Source organism: Mustelus asterias, chromosome 11 (assembly GCF_964213995.1).
Source record: "Mustelus asterias chromosome 11, sMusAst1.hap1.1, whole genome shotgun sequence".
NCBI classification, from domain to species: Eukaryota; Metazoa; Chordata; class Chondrichthyes; order Carcharhiniformes; family Triakidae; genus Mustelus; species Mustelus asterias.
The window spans coordinates 17,404,759-17,423,155 of NC_135811.1; the positions used below are offsets into that span (position 1 = coordinate 17,404,759).

The 18,397-nt window shown below is 48.1% G+C and overlaps 1 protein-coding gene across 1 annotated transcript; it reads left to right on the forward strand.

Moving 5' to 3' along the window:
• The first annotated feature begins 16,347 nt into the window (after nt 1–16,347).
• Nucleotides 16,348–18,061, forward strand: adra2a (adrenoceptor alpha 2A). The gene has a single exon (XM_078223209.1). The coding sequence runs from the start codon at nt 16,755–16,757 to the stop codon at nt 17,946–17,948; it is 1,194 nt and encodes a 397-aa protein (XP_078079335.1). The 5' UTR covers nt 16,348–16,754; the 3' UTR covers nt 17,949–18,061.
• Nucleotides 18,062–18,397: the final 336 nt, after the last annotated feature.

Here is an 18,397-nt window from a genome sequence, read left to right on the forward strand (position 1 = left end):
GTTCTCTCCGGCAAGGAAATCACCTGCTCCCCATGAACGGAGAACAGTCGTGTTGGCCTCACCGATGGAACCAGGGGCCATTGAGGCCCCCCGGGGAGGCCGACAGTAAGGCAGGGGTGCCCCTTGGGCAGTGCCAGACTGGCAACTGGGCAACGCCCACTGGGCAGCACTGGGGTGGGGCCAATGGGGGGGGGGGGGCTGTGGGTGGGTGGGGCCTTTGCGGGGCAGTACCAGAGGCGGGACCTGTGGGTGGGCGGGGGCAATGGAGGCAGGGCCTGTGGGGGGAAGGAGGCCGCAGCCACTCTGCGTGTGATTGCTGGGGGAGCGCAGCGGGTCCGCGATCGGTGGGGGAGGGAGGGGGTCCGTGATCAGTCTGGGTGGCTGGGGCTGTATCATGTACAATACCTCCCCTCCAGGCTATTGGGCCATTAAGCCCCGCCCACAGCCTTCTGCAGTGAGAAACGGACTCGCCCAAAATTTTGCAGAGTGCATAAGATTGGGCCTGTAAACGCATCCTAATAATGAATCTGGAACTCTCCCAGTTTCACACCCGCCAGACACTCAGAAAAACTCTCGTAAAATTCCGCCCAGCATGTCTGCTACGACTCTCATCAACTTTTACAGGTGCACCATAGAAAGCATTCTTTCTGGTTGTACCACAGCTTGGTATGGCTCCTGCTCTGCCCAAGACCGCAAGGAACTACAAAAGGTCATGAATGTAGCCCAATCCATCACGCAAACCAGCCTCCCATCTATTGACTCTGTCTACACTTCCCGCTGCCTCGGCAAAGCAGCCAGCATAATCAAGGAGCCCATGCACCCCGGACATTCTCTCTTCCACCTTCTTCCATCGGGAAAAAGATACAAAAGTCTGAGGACACCGTACTTTTGAATGGATCCACCTTATATTAAGTTGATCTTCCTCTACACTCTAGCTATGACCGTGATACTACATTCTGCACCCTCTGCTTTCCTTCTCTATGAATGGTATGCTTTATTAAGCATGCAAGAAACAATGGGAGCGATTCTCCCAAAAAGATTCTGAGGGCAGAATTTTACGAGATTTTTTTCGAAGTGTTGGTCAAGCGAGAAACTGGGGGATTCCAGATTCATTGTTGGGGTGCGTTTACAGGTCCGATCTTATACACTCTGTCTGCAAAATTTTGGGCGAGTCCGTTTCCCGCTGCAGAAGGCAGTGGGCGGGGCTTAACGTGCCCAAAATCCTGCAGCTCCGATTGGAGCCTCCAACTGCGCATGTGCAGAAAGAGACTAAAATAAAACAGCTCCCCTGCCAGATCCCTCCCGGGCCAGATACAGCCTCCCCCCCTGGCCCCCATGAACATTGGACTCTCCCCAGCATTACTGACCCCTTTACCCACCCCCCCCCCCCCCCCCCCACACTGGATCCAACTGTACATGACCCCCATCACCCCCTGGCCCTGATAGCTGTCTGACACAACCCTCTCTCTCTCCCCGCTGCCCCCAGTAATCATCGAGGTACAAATTCACCCCCCTGCCATCAGCACACCTGCCTTCCCCTCAATGCTAACAAGCAAACTGCCTGAAACTTGCTGGAATGTTCTGCCAAACTGCCTGCAGCTGATCCGCCCGAACGTGGGGCAGCTCCAATAAAACCTCAAGGATGGACAGACAGGCCGGCAGAGCAGGAAGAAGTGGCATCGAGAAGGGCAGCTCCCACATTTTCCAAATCTGACCTGACCAGGTTGCTGGAGGCAGTGGAGGCAAAATGGGACCGCCCCCCCCCCATCCCCCCACCTCCGCCGCACAACAGGCCGTCATCCCAGGGGAAGTGACAGAAAAACAGCCTGGGTGGCACTGGCCACATCTGTGAGTGCCCTGGCACTGGCCACGAGAACCGATCTCTGAGTGCCAGGGCACTGGCCAGGAGAACCAATGAGCAGTGCTGCAAGAAGATAAATGACCTCATCTGGGCAGCGAGGGTGAGTGCTTAACCGTCCAGCATCCCCCAAATCTCCCCCAGATCCCCCTACCCCCAGCACCCTGCACGCTTCCAGCTCCTGACCCCCAAGCACCTCCTTCCTCCCCCCACTCCAAGAGCCCCACTACACTTACCCTCTGAGGGCCACCCCCTGATACTCTGCAGGAGTCACGCCATCAGATATCTCATGGCTCCTTCTGTCTCCACAGGAGAAGAATGCCCATAACCCGCCGGGAGAGGGCGCAGACAGGGGCTGGTGAGCCTGACCTCCGAGTCCTCTCCCCCTTTGAAGACTGGAGCTGTCCAGGGAAGGGGAGATGTGGGCTGTCAGCGACAGCATTGTTGGGTTGTCATCAAGAAGTGATCACCTGTCAACCCTCCACTCAATTTGAGCCAATTACTAGGGGGCATAGGTTTAAGGTGCGGGGGGCAAGGTTTAAAGGAGATGTACGAGGCAGGTTTTTTACACAGAGGGTGGTGGGTGCCAGGAACTCGCTGCCGGGGGAGGTAGTGGAAGCAGATACGTGTGGTAAACCACTGTTAGCTTATTACCTGTATATGTGACATGCCTGGACACATCCCTGCCGGCCCTACCCAAGACTCCTCCCCCCCCTCGGTCCAGGTATAAAGGCGACTGCTCCCCACCCCCCCTGCCTCAGTCTGGACCAGTTCATCGGTATGGGTGTGCTCCAAGTCTTTTGCTAATAAAAGCCTATTTGTTCTTGCATACAAACTAGTCTTTGCTTGATTGATGGTGCATCAATACGATAGTGACTTTTAGGGGTGTCTTGACAAATACATGAATAGGATGGGAATGGAGGGATATGGTCCCTGGAAGGGTCGGGGGGTTTTAGTTGATTCGGGCAGCATGGTCGATGCAGGCTTGGAGGGCCGAAGGGCCTGTTCCTGTGCTGTAATTTTCTTTGTTCTTTGTTCAATGGTGAAATGTGAATCACGTGTTTTGCATCCCGGATTCCTCTCTCTCTCTTTCACTTAACCTTGTGTCCTGTGTTGCAGGGACAGAACCGGACGCCCTGGGGCCTTCTGGACTACAGGCCCCTACCGCTGCTCCCACCCATCCTGCGGCTGACAGCTCGGGACGAGTGCTCGAAGGAACTGGATGAAGGGACCTTCAAGAGTGGCACCAGTTTGGCATCAGCTTCCACCTCACAACTCACCACCCCAGAAACTGACACATCGGTGGATCCAGTTAGTGTTGAGGCTTCTGGGTCACAATCTGGTGAGCACGACACATCTGCTGATGTACATCGGGTGGAGGAGGGAACCTCCGTGGCCTCTGGCACGCGGGGGCCTGCCGGAGGTGAGGACTCAGCTGGCCCCAGGCTACATGCTGAGCCTCTGAGATCACTTCTCCCTCAGCAACAGAGCCAGGGAATGCAGGAGGGACTGACGGCCACACTGGACCGACTGCGAGGCTGCTGGGAGGAATCCCAAAGCTTTCAGGCAGACCAGCTATTGCCTGTCTTGCGTGGTACCCAGGCCAACACTGCAAGGGGGTGTCCACGATGGAAAGCCTGGGGCAGGGGATCCTCACCATGAGTGGCAGACCCTGAAGAAGGCAAAGGGTTAATGTTTTTTGTACTCAATGTATTTTGTGCCTAAAAGGTTGAACTTTGTACCTGGAATGTATCATAAACATAACCCTTCCTTATGGCTAGTCTCCCCTTTGTTTATATTGCTCCTGGTAGTAATACAAGCCGTTTGTTCATGTCTTTCATCTTTTACTTTTAGTATAAGCCATTTGTTCATGGTTCCCTCGCTTGTTTGTATCATTCTGATAAAACAGACAGTTAAATATAGATGTTAGGGGGTAAGTCTTTCTTTCTCGTAGGCTTGTGTATGATTTAAACAAAGGAAGCAAATGGTAGAGTGCGAGAATGGCCATTTGAAGGAGGACTCCCACTGGGACAACTGCACTCAACTCAGTCACCTCAAAGGAAAAGCTGCGGGAAGAGCAGGGGACCAGAGGGGACACCTTGACTGCAACGACCAGAAGAATTGTGCTTTATGACCCAAGGATACCAGATGGTCTCTAACCATGGTCCAAAGACTATCAGAAGCTGTTAAAGGAACTATAATTTACGATCAAGGACTGTTAACTGGACTTTGCTTCATGACTTGTATTGGGAACCCTGATGTATAAATATCCATGCTTCTTGTGTTCAGTGAGAACTTTGGCTTCCGCTTTCAAGGGGTCAAGTTCTCCCATAAGCTTCTGAGAATAAAGCATGACTGTATTTTGACTCATACCAGCCTCAAGAGGTATATTTTCCGACTTCATTTTGGTGCCAAAACCCGGGAAAAACCCCGGATCTGTTTGTGGGACTCTGTTTGCGGGCTCAGGTTGAATGGCCACAACCTGTGTACTGGAATAGAGTTCTGAACCTAATAGGGTGAGTCAAACTACAGTGGGGTGATGAGAGTGTGTGAGAGTGAAAGACATCTGAGCTGAACACATACGGACAAGGAGGCATTTGTCTGTTATGGATTCTCAAGTGAGTGTAAAGACTGGAGAAAAGTTGCCTGAGGTGTGATGTTCAGACGTGAGTGAGAAAGAAACTGTCTGTGTGAGAGAGAAACTGTCTGAGTGATCACTGGAGTAGAAGTCAGCTTAATAATGTAAGCTTAATAGTGTAAGCGGTGGTACGGAGGGATTTGATCACCCCTGACAGGTAACACCGGACTCTGATAAGAGCGACCTAGGAGTGGGAGAGCGTGAAGGGAGAATAGAAGGCTCCAAGTGGTGAGTATAAAACTTATCTGTATTATGGTGGGATCACAAGCACAAGGACAGTAGGGACTACTGGAATCCCTGATAAATGAGTGTATGACTGAGAGGAACAAATTCATTAAACAGATGAGCAAAGAGGGGTGGAACTTATCCTACCCTCTGGGCCAACAGCATAAGTGGTTGGATAAAGAAAAGAGAAACATGACAAAGGAAATATGAGTATTGTTAATACATCAGTTAGCTGGACTAATTGAGCAAGTAGTTGCCTCTGCTCAAAAGTGGAGTGAGGATAAAGAAAGGATTAGGGAGTTAGAATGCAGAGTAAGGGAACTGGAGAAACAAAACCAAGTATTAGAAGAAAAGCAATGGAGAGGGGAAACCATTCCTCTACCTCCTTATGAGTCCACACAACAGGGACTAAACGCTCTTCCAGAGGAATGGGACGCCCTAGAACACAACTTAGTGCGAGTAACCCAAGGGGGAACAGATACACAGCCAAAAGTAAATTATGAACCATTCACCCCAGGTGAGAGGCAGCAGATAATGGCTTCCCTGGGTAAATTACAACCTAGAAGTGCAAACACTAAATTCTGGGAAGAATTAGACACAATCTGGGTAGGACACCAATTACACCTGAGAGATGTACACCAGCTGGTCAGGGCAGCCTGTCCAGCGGATAAGTGGAGACAGGTAGCGGGTGGACCTGCCACTCCTCCAGCACAGGGTTATAGTGGGGGACGGTGGACACATGTAGTCGCCCTAACATCAGAGATAGATGCCCAACAGACACCCTTCACCCAGTTTAAGGTAGAAATTCTGAGAGTATTAGGGAATGCTCCCACTAACTGGAGCAGAATGACCACAACGAAACAGCTAAAAGGAGCTTCTGAATGTGGGGGATGGTTGTCCCAGGTACATCAGGAGTGCTCTGGACAAGGAAGCCCAGGTCGAGGGGATTGAGCGTTCATCCAGGCTTTTAAGGATGAATTCTTTAGTGTTCACCAAAAACTCCTTAAAATGGGAATTCTCAGTACCCCGAACTATGATGAGTTGGTAGAATGGGCTAATGGCATACCTGGAGGTGGATAGGAGAGATCTTAATTTTTGTATTTCAGTGTGTTTGTGTGATCTGGTTTCTAGTCGAATGTAGGTGGTTGTTGTTGTATTAAATTGAGAGCAGGAATTATTGAAACCTTTGGTCTTGTGGAGTGTTTATTGCGGGTAATAAATGACCTTAGTTTAGCCTCAGGAGTGCTGGGGAGGTGTTAAGACTGTTAAAGATTAAAGTGATAAGATTTCTTGCATTTACTTCTGTTTTGAGTTTTAATTACAGTTTGGAAGAAAGAAGAATAAAAGTGACTGTCTTAATCCAAGTTCTGTATTCTTTTAAATGTTTTACTTACATCTCAGTTTAAGATGTTAAGTTTGAATGAGTGTTGGAAGCTTCCATGTGTGTCTGTGTGTGTTTAACAGAGTTGTTTGTTTTGATGTGATTTTACAACAGTGGGTTTGATAGAGTTTAAATAAAATTAGAAGATAAGTTGAAGTTTCAAAATCAAAGTACATAATTTGAAGTTGGAAATAGCCAATTTGAATTTTGAATAAACCTGTGTTTGAATTTTGTTAAGAAAGGATTTAAACCTTGGAGGGAACCATGTGCTCTCTCCTTTGTCTTAAAGTGAAGATTATGAGAGAATTAGTTGAGAAATTGGGAGAAGAAATTAAGTAATTTTATGGAAAAGTAGATAAGCAAGAACAAAAGAATGAGGTAAATGTACTGTCTATGAGTCAGTTTAAAATATTTTAAGTTAAGTGAAATGAATTGTAATTCTGCTTATTTCAAGTTCCAGCAAGAGATTAATCAATTAAATCTTAGTTGCTAATGCAAATTGCCCTTACAAATGTCTGATAGTTTAATATTCTGTAACTGGTTAAAATTATGTGCTGCCGTTGGAATTTTATGTGCTATCTATTGTTCAAAGTTTGCCAAATATTGAGCACTGTCAAGCTTAAAATCTAGCCAGTTAAAATCAAACCAAAGTGTTTCTGATTAATTAACTAGTGTGTATTGTACCTACTTTGGTTTTGATTTGGCGCCTGTTGTTTTCCTTGAGTGCGGGAGGGGTTTGATCTGGAGCTTGGTTCAAATTGGAAACGGATTGGATTAAAGGGGTTTGGATATCACAGTTATGGTGTGTAAAGTATGATACAACTGCTGCTCGATTATTTTCCATATAGAACAGGGAATAAAATCAAATCCTGAAAAGCTTTCACCAATTTTGTATAATATAGTTATATATTGTATGTTGTGTATTGATAAAACATAATTCTGTAGGAGCTTCCTGTTTTCCTCACCATACAAATAATTAAACTAGAGATAATGTCGGGGTACATTATATAAAGATTGGAGCTGTATGGTATGTGATTTTAATGGGGAATGCGATGTTTTTTGATGAGATTATATACAAATGAATGGATGTCCAACTGCAGCCAAAAAACCAGTGTAAAGTGTTATTTAATTCACACTAAGCTTTCTATGGAGGGGGGGTGTGTAGTTAAATGTATAATGTTCTAGCTAAAGCCATACAGATATTGGGAAATTGTGGACAGAGATATTGCCCACTATACTGATGAGATTAAGAATTACCACAAACCGGACAACCGGATTAACCCTTTATGAATTAATGACAGAATGGGTGATGATGTAGGTTCACTAAACGATGAATTCAGGAGATATGTGTTGGAACTAAGCACCCAACTAAAAGGGATGCACAAATTGGTAAAAGACAATCCGGAACAAAGAGACAGAGAGAGAGAGAGAGAGCTTGAAATGCTCCCTGACGGGCGGGAAGTTGTGTCCAAGTAAAAGCACTACTTGACAAACCTGGGTTCGCCCCTAAATGGGAGGGCCCCTATAAAGTTAAAATTGTGTAGTGTGCTTAATTCACAGATATGTGAGACGGTTGACCTCCAAGCAAGCTGAATGGGTTCGCGGGCAGTGGCGCGCGGGCGGTATAGCCTTTGGACCATTGTATAACGGTCGCGCGGGTTATTAGTTAAGTGATAGGATGATTTTCTTGCTGCTTCTCACGACCTTTGCCCTGCTAGTTACGGAGGGGAAGTATAGATGGAATTGTGTAGACTTGGGGACAGAGCATCGCAAGCATCTCTGTAACGATGGCTCTGTCTATTGTAACCTTCCGACACATGGAATAAGTCCCTGGGAGGTAACCCGTAGGGACCGCTGCTTGGGATTCCTTAACCATGCCATGTTGCTAACTCTGTTGGAGGGGCGAGGTGATTGGGGTCTCCCATGCATGTAATGTGGTGTAACTGGAATTTTTGGTGTTTAGCTGAGGGACCGGGATGGATCTGTACCCGGCAACAGCAGAGGGCTCGGGAGGATGTGTACATCAACACGAGATTTGGTCGATCCAAGCAATCATTGTACCAATCCTCTAAAATCCGACCCTATCACATGAACACTTTCATGTATATGTCTCACTTGTATGTATTGCAGTCAAAATTTTGAGCAAGTGCTGGGTCTGCTCACATATTCCCATGCACGAAGAAAAGGAGGGAAAGTCCTTTATTCCCTATCCCTTTGTCATCTCCGGGAATAGTAGAGGGGATTTCGAATCAGAATGGAACCCAAGATGGGACAAGGAAAGTGACATTTAAAAACCCCATCAGGCATGTTGTGAAAAACCAACAAGGGGGGATCTATCTGCTTGGTAAGAAGCGGAACCATACTTGTTGGCCGTAGCTACTGCACCCAGCAGGTTAATGTCACCAGTGGTGCCTGGGCTTTGGTGCAACAGATTACAATCCATTGCCCCACTGCTGATGTCCTGGTCAGCCTCTCCTCTACTTATAAGAGCAGCATGACTGCATATGATGGTACCTGTTGTATCTGTGGAAACAATGCCTACCCATGGCTTCCTTGGGATTGGGTAGGATCGTGTTATTTAGTATATGTGGTACCCTATATTCACCATTACTGAGATAGAATGGTTCTTTATGATAGCTTTCCCACTTTACGGGACAGCAAAAGCAGCTCAGGAACTTATACATATGGCCTCGACCTTGGAGAGAATTGCAAATGAAACTAGAGACAGGTTCGAGGAGGTGAGCACAGCCTTCTCTGAAGTATCAGCCGAGGTTGTAGCTATCCGGACTGTTGCTTTACAGAACCGATTGACACTTGATTATGTGTTGGCTTTCCAGGGAGGAACGTGCGCTAGAATTGAATCCGAATGCTGCACATACATCCCAGATGTTTTGGAAAATATAACTCGTTTGGCAGATCATATCAAACGAGTGACGATGACAATACAAGGTGAAGGGAACCAATATCATAATTATAACCCTCCGGGATGGCTGGGGCAATGGTTCAGGTCGTGGGAATCATATCTGAAGCACGGGTTAATTGTATTAATTGTCATTGTTATCGCATGTTGTATTTGTATGGCATCATTGAACGCTTGTTGTAAAACGGTAACAGCCCGGATTATGCCAAGTGCAAGTGTACAGGCAGAAGGGGCAGACTTCCTGATGAAGGAGGTAGGCCCATATGTATTGGTAACATTTGGCTCTGAGTTGGTCATGGGGCCATGTTTGCACTTGGCCTCTGACCAAAAGGGGGGATTGAAGAAGGGAAAGGGTTAATGTTTTTTGTACTCAATGTATTTTGTGCCTAAAAGGTTGAACTTTGTACCTGGAATGTATCACAAACATAACTCTTCCTTATGGCTAGCCTCCTTTTTGTTTATATTGCTCCTGGTAGTAATACAAGCCATTTGTTTATGTCTTTCATCTTTTACTTTTAGTAGTATAAGCCATTTGTTCTTGGTTTCATCTTTTACTTTTAGTATAAGCCATTTATTCATGGTTCCCTCGCTTGTTTATATCATTCTGATAAAACAGACAGTTAAATATAGATGTTAGGGGGTAAGTCTTTCTTTCTCGTAGGCTTGTGTTTGATTTAAACAAAGGAAGCAAATGGTAGAGTGCGAGAATGGCCATTTGAAGGAGGACTCCCACTGGGACAACTGCACTCAACTCAGTCACCTCAAAGGAAAAGCTGCGGGAAGAGCAGGTGACCAGAGGTGGCACCTTGACTGCAACGACCAGAAGAATTGTGCTTTATGACCCAAGGATACCAGATGGTCTCTAACCATGGTCCAAAGACTATCAGAAGCTGTTAAAGGAACTATAACTTACGATCAAGGACTGTTAACTGGACGTTGCTTCATGACTTGTATTGGGAACCCTGATGTATAAATATCCATGCTTCTTGTGTTCAGTGAGAACTTTGGCTTCCGCTTTCAAGGGGTCAAGTTCTCCCATAAGCTTATGAGAATAAAGCATGACTGTACTTTGACTCATACCAGCCTCAAGAGGTATATTTTCCAACTTCAGGCCCCAAGCAATGATCGAGTCACAGCAGGCCACAGCGGAGTCCCAGAGGGCTGCGGTTGAGTCACAGTGGGTCACAGTTGAGGGCCTCAACAGGCTTCTCGAGGTTCTGCGGCCCATGGCCGAGAGGTTCAAGAGCTGGCAGGAGACCCAATGGGACAGCACTGAGACACAGTGGGCTATGGCAGCTGTACGTTTCAGGGCAATCCTCCATATTTTAAAAGGACTCAGGAGAAACCTGACAGTTTAAAAGTGGCCAACTCTGGCTGCTGGCTGATAAAAACCTCCCAGAAGGCTTGGCAGGACAAACATAACCTGCCTGTGGACTGTGCTAAGAAAAAGGTGTGAGCCCCCTGAAAATGCAAGTGGCCAGAAAGGCAGACACACCAGTGATCTAATCATCAGAAGGACAAAGGGAGATGGTGACCAGCAGACAAGAAGACCCATCGCACTAATGGGACACCGTTCAGGAAGCTCCGGAGGAACATTAAGAAGACATTAAAATAACGGCCCACGGGGTTCAAGGCAGTTCCAGCCTTTTGTGTTTGGACTTGACTCAATTAAACCGAGACTGCCGGTGATCGGAAGCCCTTTGACCTTGAAAATCACCTCCGGGGGCAGGGAAGTTGGTTGTTAAATTGGGCGGAAGTTAAGATCAAGGGAGGCAGACAAGCAAGACCGAGCTCTCTTCCAGAATTGCAAGCTGATGTGCAGAGGTGAAGACCAACGGCAGCCCAGTTTCGACCCTGCACTAAGACATTCGAACCCACCACAAAGGAACCCCTTTTAGAATTGTGAGTATCCCAGCCAACCGTGTGAAGCTCCCGAGGATAGGATATAGGTTGAGGCAAGGGGAGGGGTGATGTATTGTAATTTTAAAGTTCAGTAATCTTGTTTTGAACTGTGTGAAGTAAGATTTTACGTTGTACCCGTTAGCATTTCTCCCATAGTGATAGTATAAAGTATAAGTTTTATTCATGTGTGGTGGGGTATTGGAAAGGTTGATTCTATTGTTAAATAAATCACTGTAAGTTTTGAAACTTGTTTGCAGTCCGTCTTACCTCTTGTTCTCTCATCAGTGCACTCTGACGAGGTCACAGTTTCAATATCCCTTACCATAAATCCGGAGTCTGGAACCGAGGGTGATCTGAGCGATTCGAACCTGCTCACTCAAGGGAGACCGCTGGTCAGGAGATAAAAGGGACAGAGTCTCTCTGTTCTCTCTCTTGGAGACCTACTCGAGTGGAGTGGGTGCAGGGTGGCCGTTGTCCTACCGACAAGGGAGAGAATCACTCAGGCCTTGGTGGCGGTTTTGGGATGGCTGTGTGATATAAGTATCAGGTTACCGGTCAGGTATAAACGGTGAGCCTGGTTCAGCGCTCTCTCCTGCGGAGTTGCCCCAGTGCAGCATTCCCCGGCCTTTGAAATTTCAAGGCCTGTAAGAGAGAGGCACTCGCAGCTATCGGCAGACCCCCAAATACCGGCCTGTAAGTGGAGTAAAGAGAAAGATCCCGCTACAGCAGCTACCCTTGAGAATATGGCCCAGTCACAGAGGGCCATGGCTGAGGGGCTGCAGAGCATGGCCCAGACTCAAAGAGCACTTGCTGCCGCCATTGCCCAGTGGCCCGACTCAAGTAGCCAGTCCAGAGGGCTCGACCACCATCGGTAGGACGCAGGTGGTCGTCCAGGACTGGCAGGGCCAGGTGACGTTGGAGCTTCTGGAACTCACTGCAGAAGCACCGCCGTCCCATGGACTGACCCAGGGGCCCACAGGAACCCCAAGGGAGGAGGAGGGGCTCGAGCCAGGGCCTTCCAGCCAGGAGACTGTGGCTGCGGCAACACCTTCTGACTCCCCCCGCTTCCTGACACCGAGGCATCGCAGGGGCAGTGGGATAAAGAGGGTGTCATGGAAACGTCCCAGACACCTGGGAGCTGGCCAGGGCCCTCAAGGTCCAGGCCCTCCAGGGGACACCTGCAAGGGCATCACAGGCCACGGGGTGTGATAGTCAGCTGGCCCCCTCCACCTCCAATGTGCATTCTGGGGAGATACCAAGACGCAGTGGGAGGCCACGTAAGGTTAGGAAGTTGACAATGTCAATTTTTTCTGAAAAAACAAAACTCACAAACACACAATGAAATACAGTGTCAGAACCCACGCTCAATGAGTCGTCATCACCCTCCTGCCTGCCAAAGAATCTGGCTAACACAGCGTACCCTGCCCAACGCTCTGGTGTGATGATGTTGCAGGAGATAGAAGGTGGGGGGGATGGAACCCACGTACAGGAACACAGGCCCCTAGTAAGCAAAGCGCCTGGTGATCAGGGCCTCCCTCGCTGCCCTTGTATGCCTCATTCGAGCTGCCAGCCCGACAGTGCCAGGGTGGCGTTTCTCGGCATGCTCTTCCTCTTCTTCCTCCTCCTCCTCCTTCTGGGCAGCCTCCTCCCCAGCAATGCCTGGTTGATCGGCCTCCACGTCCTCCTCCTCCTCCTCCTCTAAAGGGTCTCCTTCGCAGCGGCGCCCAGTTGTGAAGGGCACAGCACACCACCACGATGTGGGAAGCGATCAGGGGGCTTTATTGGAGGGCCCCATCAGAGCTCTCCAGGCACTGGAACCGCATTTTCAGGAGCCCAATGTACCTCTCCACTATTGAAGGGTTGGCAACGTGCGCCTCATTGTAACGGGTCTTTGCTGAAGTCTCAGGCCTCCGGAAAGGGATCATCAGCCAAGTCTGAAGCGAGTGCCCCATGTCCCCCATGGGCCATCCCTGCAGCCTGGGCTCCTCCTCAATGACCTCGATAAAGCGGAGCTCCTCAATATGAAGCTGTCACACACACTGCTGGGGTGTCTGGTGCAGACGTGCAGTAAATTCATTTTGGGGTCACACTCCAATTGCACATTTAGGGAATGGAACCCCTTTCTATTGATGAATTATTATTCAGAATTCACTGTGTGAATAATCTTTGACAATCAAACCGGATTATAGAGAGTTCACTATGTAAATAATCTGTCACAATTAAACCAGATTATAGAGTTCACTGTGTGAATAATCTGTGACAGTTAAACCGGATTATAGAGAGTTCACTGCACTGCGTGAATAATTTGTCACGTTTAACCCAGATTATAGACAGCTTGCTGTGTGAAAAATCTATCACAATTAACCTGGATTATAGAGGGTTCACTGTGTGAATGATCTGTCACAATTTAACCAGATTATAGAGAGTTCACTGGGTGAATAATCAGTCACAATTAAACTGGATAATAGAGGGTTCACTGTGTGCATAATCTATCAGAATTAAACTGGATTATAGAAAATTAACTTTGTGAATAATCTGTCACAATTAAATCAGATTGTAGAGAGTTCACTGTGGGAATAACCTGTTGTAATTAAGCCAATTGTAGAGAGTTTGCTGTGTGAATAATCTGTCACAATTAACCCGGGTTTGAGACAGTTGATAGTGTAAATTATGTGTCGCAATTAAACGGATTATAATGAGCTCACTGTATGAATAAGGTGTCACAATTAAACCGGATCAGAGAGGTTTCACTGTGTGAATACTCTGTCACAATCAAACCGGATTATAGAGAGTTTATTGTGTGAATACTCAGTCCCAATTAAACTGGATTATAGAGAGCTCGCTATGTAAATAATCTGTCACAGTTAAACCAGATTATAGAGAATTCACTGTGTGAATAATCGGTCATAATTAAACCGAACTAAAGAGCGTTTGCTGTGTGAATAATCTGTCACAATTAAAGCAGATTATAGAGAATTCACTGTGTGAATAACCTGTCACAGTTAAACCAGATTATAGAGAATTCACTGTGTGAATAATCGGTCTTAATTAAACCGGATTATAGAGAATTCACTCTGTGAATAATCGGTCTTAATTAAACCGGATTATAGAGAGTTCACTGTGTGAATAATCTGTCACAATTAAACCGGATTATAGAGAATTCACTCTGTGAATAATCGGTCTTAGTTAAACCGGATTATAGAGAGTTCACTCTGTGAATAATTGGTCTTAATTAAACCGGATTATAGAGAGTTCACTGTGTGAATAATCTGTCACAGTTAAACCAGATTATAGAGAATTCACTGTGTGAATAATCGGTCTTAATTAAACCGGATTATAGAGAGTTCACTGTGAATAATCGGTCACAATTACACCGGATTATAGAGGGTTCACTGTGTCAATAGTCTGTCACAATTAAACTGGATTTTTGAGGGTTAACTGTGTGAATAATCTGTCACAATTAAACCGGATTATAATAACTCGCTGTCAATACAACATTCACAAATGCAGTTGTGCAAAAAAAAATTCCTGCAACTGCTTATTTCCAGAGAATTTATAGATGCATTTTACCCCTCTGACACTGTGGGTTGAGTGAAATGTTCCAGGGCCAGGCTTTGGACAGTTTATTTAACTCCCGCATGATCGCATTTTCCGATTCACTCTTTATAGAGTTTTACAAAGAACTCTTCAGACACCCTGAGCTGCTTATTTTAGATTCAATATATGCATTCTAATAATGTCCCTACGCCCCCCCCCTCCTCGCCACCAGGGTTCCGATTGGTCAACTATGTTCATTAGATCTTTATCACAGATTGAAGAATATATTTAGAAAGTTGCCATTCTGTAATGACAATGCCTGGCCAATGGGGGCAGCATTGATACCACTGTCTGGAGTGGGTATTGGCCAGTTTGGAAGGGACATTCCCAGTATCCGTGTGGACACAAGCCTCCCCAGTGTAGACAGCAACAAGAACACAATGGATGTGTCTTTAGAATGGAAATTCTAACCCCCTTACCCTAAACCTAATCCCATCCCATTTGAAGTTAATGAATGGACAGAAACAACGCTCCGACATACTAAAGTGGAAAAGTCTTGTACATTCACCCCAGCTCAAAAAACACATGCAGCGGCCCAGAAGTATTGCGAAAGCAGAGTGAACGAGAGAGAGAGTCAGCCGCAAAGAGGGAGAGTCAGCCATTTGCTGCTGCCCTTTCTCAGCCTGGCTTCTGTCAACCTGTTGGACTTTAACCTGGTGTTGTGAGACTTCTTTCTGTCCAAGGACAGGGATGGAGATATGACCACTGGCAAATTTACATAAACTTCCCTCAACAGTTAGCTCCTCACTGAGCCCGGGGTGTGTCTTATTAGGCTGCCTCCCACCCGGAGGGAGAAGGTAAAGAGTGCAACATTTAATATCAGAACTGTGTAAGAAATGGCAGAGTAACTGTGAGTAAAGGCTGGGGGGGGGGGGGGGGGGGGTCAATTGTTGCTGCAGTTTCAGCGGCATTATAAACACAGTGTGGATCCTGGACACTGTTACATTATGAATTGTGTGAAGCTGCCGTGTTCTTACAATAAACCTGCTACAGGTTCACTATTCGCTTCACTATTGGGTTGGTCTGTGTCCATCTATAGCCCGGTCAATATATAAACTCGGCGTGAACTAAATGCAGATTCACTAAAGCATTATCGATTCACTCCAGTACTCTTTTAGAGTTTGCCTGTGTTCTGGACAATTTCAGCACACTCCCCAAATCCAATCGGCAGGATTCTCATTCATTCACTCACTACATTGAGTTTCTGGTATTGTCTGAAATCGGTGTGTTTTATACAGAAAGCGCCTACCCTGTTGGAAACTCTGCTGTTAATGTGGATTCACTGCACTTTCCCCTCTCTCCAGCTCAATCCCCATACAGATCTATTCGCCACAGTGAAGTTACAGGCGTTATCACTCCTTTAACACAAAGGAAACGCTACTGTTTGAGACGAAAGTGATCCTGTCTGTTTCACCCTGCGAGACATCCAGCTAAAAATCCACTTCTAAATGTTGGGAGGTAACAGCTTCGTGAAGGTGGACAGGGGCTGCTTCTCTCTCTGTACCTCTCCCTCTCTCACACACTCTGACTCTATCTCTCTCCCTCTCTCATACTCTTTGTCTCTCTCTCAGCACTCTCTCACACACACACACTCTCCGTCTCTGTCACACTCTGACTCTTTGTCTCTCTCTCTCACACACATTCTCACTCTCTGTCTCTCTCACACACTCTGTCTCTCACTCTCTCTCTCTCAGGTAGCCGAGGATCAAGTCCCTCCTCCTCCGTCCCAATTTCCAGCTTTTGAAGGCAGCAAAAGGAGGCACGTGGTGCCGGGGATACATCACTGGGTGCTGGGAGTATAAAAAGGGGGAAGCTGGCCAGGAGCAGGAGAGAAAGAGGATTGTGTGAACTGCCTCTCCCGCACTGCCGGAGCTGCTGAACTTCTCTCTCTCTCCACGGCAGCTTCCCGGGGAAAGGCGGACAGAGTTTAGCTCCAGAGCCTCCAGATCCACCACAGCCCACCCAGAGCCCGGGCACAGACTCCAGATACAGCCACAGTCCAGCCAGAGACTCCAGCCACAGTCCAGCCAGAGACTCCAGCCACAGTCCAGCCAGAGACTCCAGCCACAGTCCAGCCAGAGATTCCAGCCACAGTCCAGCCAGACACTCCAGATTCAGCCAGAGCTTCCAGATCCAGCCAGACTCCAGCCAGAGGTGGGCAGTGAAGCCTCCTGAGCCAGTGGGGATGGACAGTGCCTGTGGGGTGTGACAGCTTGCTTGGGGAGCCTGATGGATGAAGAGTTTGGGGGCTATGGGAGAGGAGCCGGGGGGAGGCGGCTGTAACGGCAGCTGTAACAGCTCGGAGCCCCAGCATGGACACCCTTACTCGGTGCAGGCGGCGCTGGCCCTCACCTCGGTGGTGGGCTTCATCATGATGCTCACCATCCTGGGCAACGTGCTGGTGGTGATCGCGGTGTTCACCAGCCGGGCTCTGCGGGCTCCCCAGAACCTGTTCCTGGTGTCACTGGCCACGGCAGACATCCTGGTGGCCACCCTGGTGATGCCCTTCTCGCTGGCCAAGGAGCTGATGGGCTACTGGTATTTTGGGGAGGTTTGGTGCGAGATCCACCTGGCGCTGGACGTCCTGTTCTGCACCGCTTCCATCGCCCACCTGTGCGCCATCAGCCTGGACAGGTACTGGTCCATCAGCCAAGCCATAGAGTACAATCTGAAGAGGACTCCCAAGAGGATCAAGTGTATCATTGTGATCGTGTGGGTGATCGCGGCGGTCATCTCCTTCCCCCCTCTCATCACCAACGGGAACAAGGAGCATTCTGCCCAGGACAGCCCCCAGTGCGAGATTAACGCCGAGGTCTGGTACATCATCTCCTCCTGCATCGGCTCCTTCTTCGCCCCCTGCATCATCATGATCCTGGTCTATGTCCGCATCTACCAGATCGCCAAGCTGAGGACCAGGCACCCTCCGGGGGACCGGCAACCCCGCCAAACCCACCCCACCTCCGCCTCCCCCCCAGCCATGAACGGCTCCCAGGCGGCCAACGGCTTCGACGGGGACGAGTCTTCCTCCTCGGAGCACCAAGCACCCCCCTCCTGCCGCCCTCAGCAACCCCCCAAAGCCCGGGGCAAAGTCAAGGCGGTGCAGGGCAAAGTGGTCAGCAGCCTGGTCAAAGCGGAGAACGGCGGCCGCTGGAAGGGTCGCCAGAACCGGGAGAAGAGGTTCACCTTCGTGCTGTCGGTGGTGATCGGGGTGTTCGTGGTGTGCTGGTTCCCGTTCTTCTTCACCTACTCCCTGACCGCCATCTGCCCCCAGCTCTGCCCCGTGCCCGAGAAACTCTTCAAATTCTTCTTCTGGTTCGGCTACTGTAACAGCTCCCTCAACCCGCTCATCTACACCATCTTCAACCACGACTTCAGAAAAGCCTTCAAGAAAATCCTGTGCCGAGGCAACCGCAGGCACAAAGTTTAGACTGTGTGCGCCCGGCTGGGCCACTGTACAGCGAGCCACTGGACTCTGTGTGCCGCCTGCACTATATTTATAAATGTGAGTTCAGAATAAAAGGGAGCTTTGTGTTTTTTGCATTGAAGTCTCTTTTATAATTTTAACGCTTGTTCTCACACACTGTGCATGGGTCTAGCCATACACACACATTCCCACACACTCACATACATAACACACTGATATTCACACACACACACACACACATATATACACTCACATTCACTCACAATACACACATTCACACACATACACACACACACATATACACACTCACATTCACACACATATTCACACACATACATACACATATACACACATTCACACACACATACATACACACATTCTCACACATTCACACACACATATATACACACTCACATTCACACACACACATATACACATTCACACACATACAC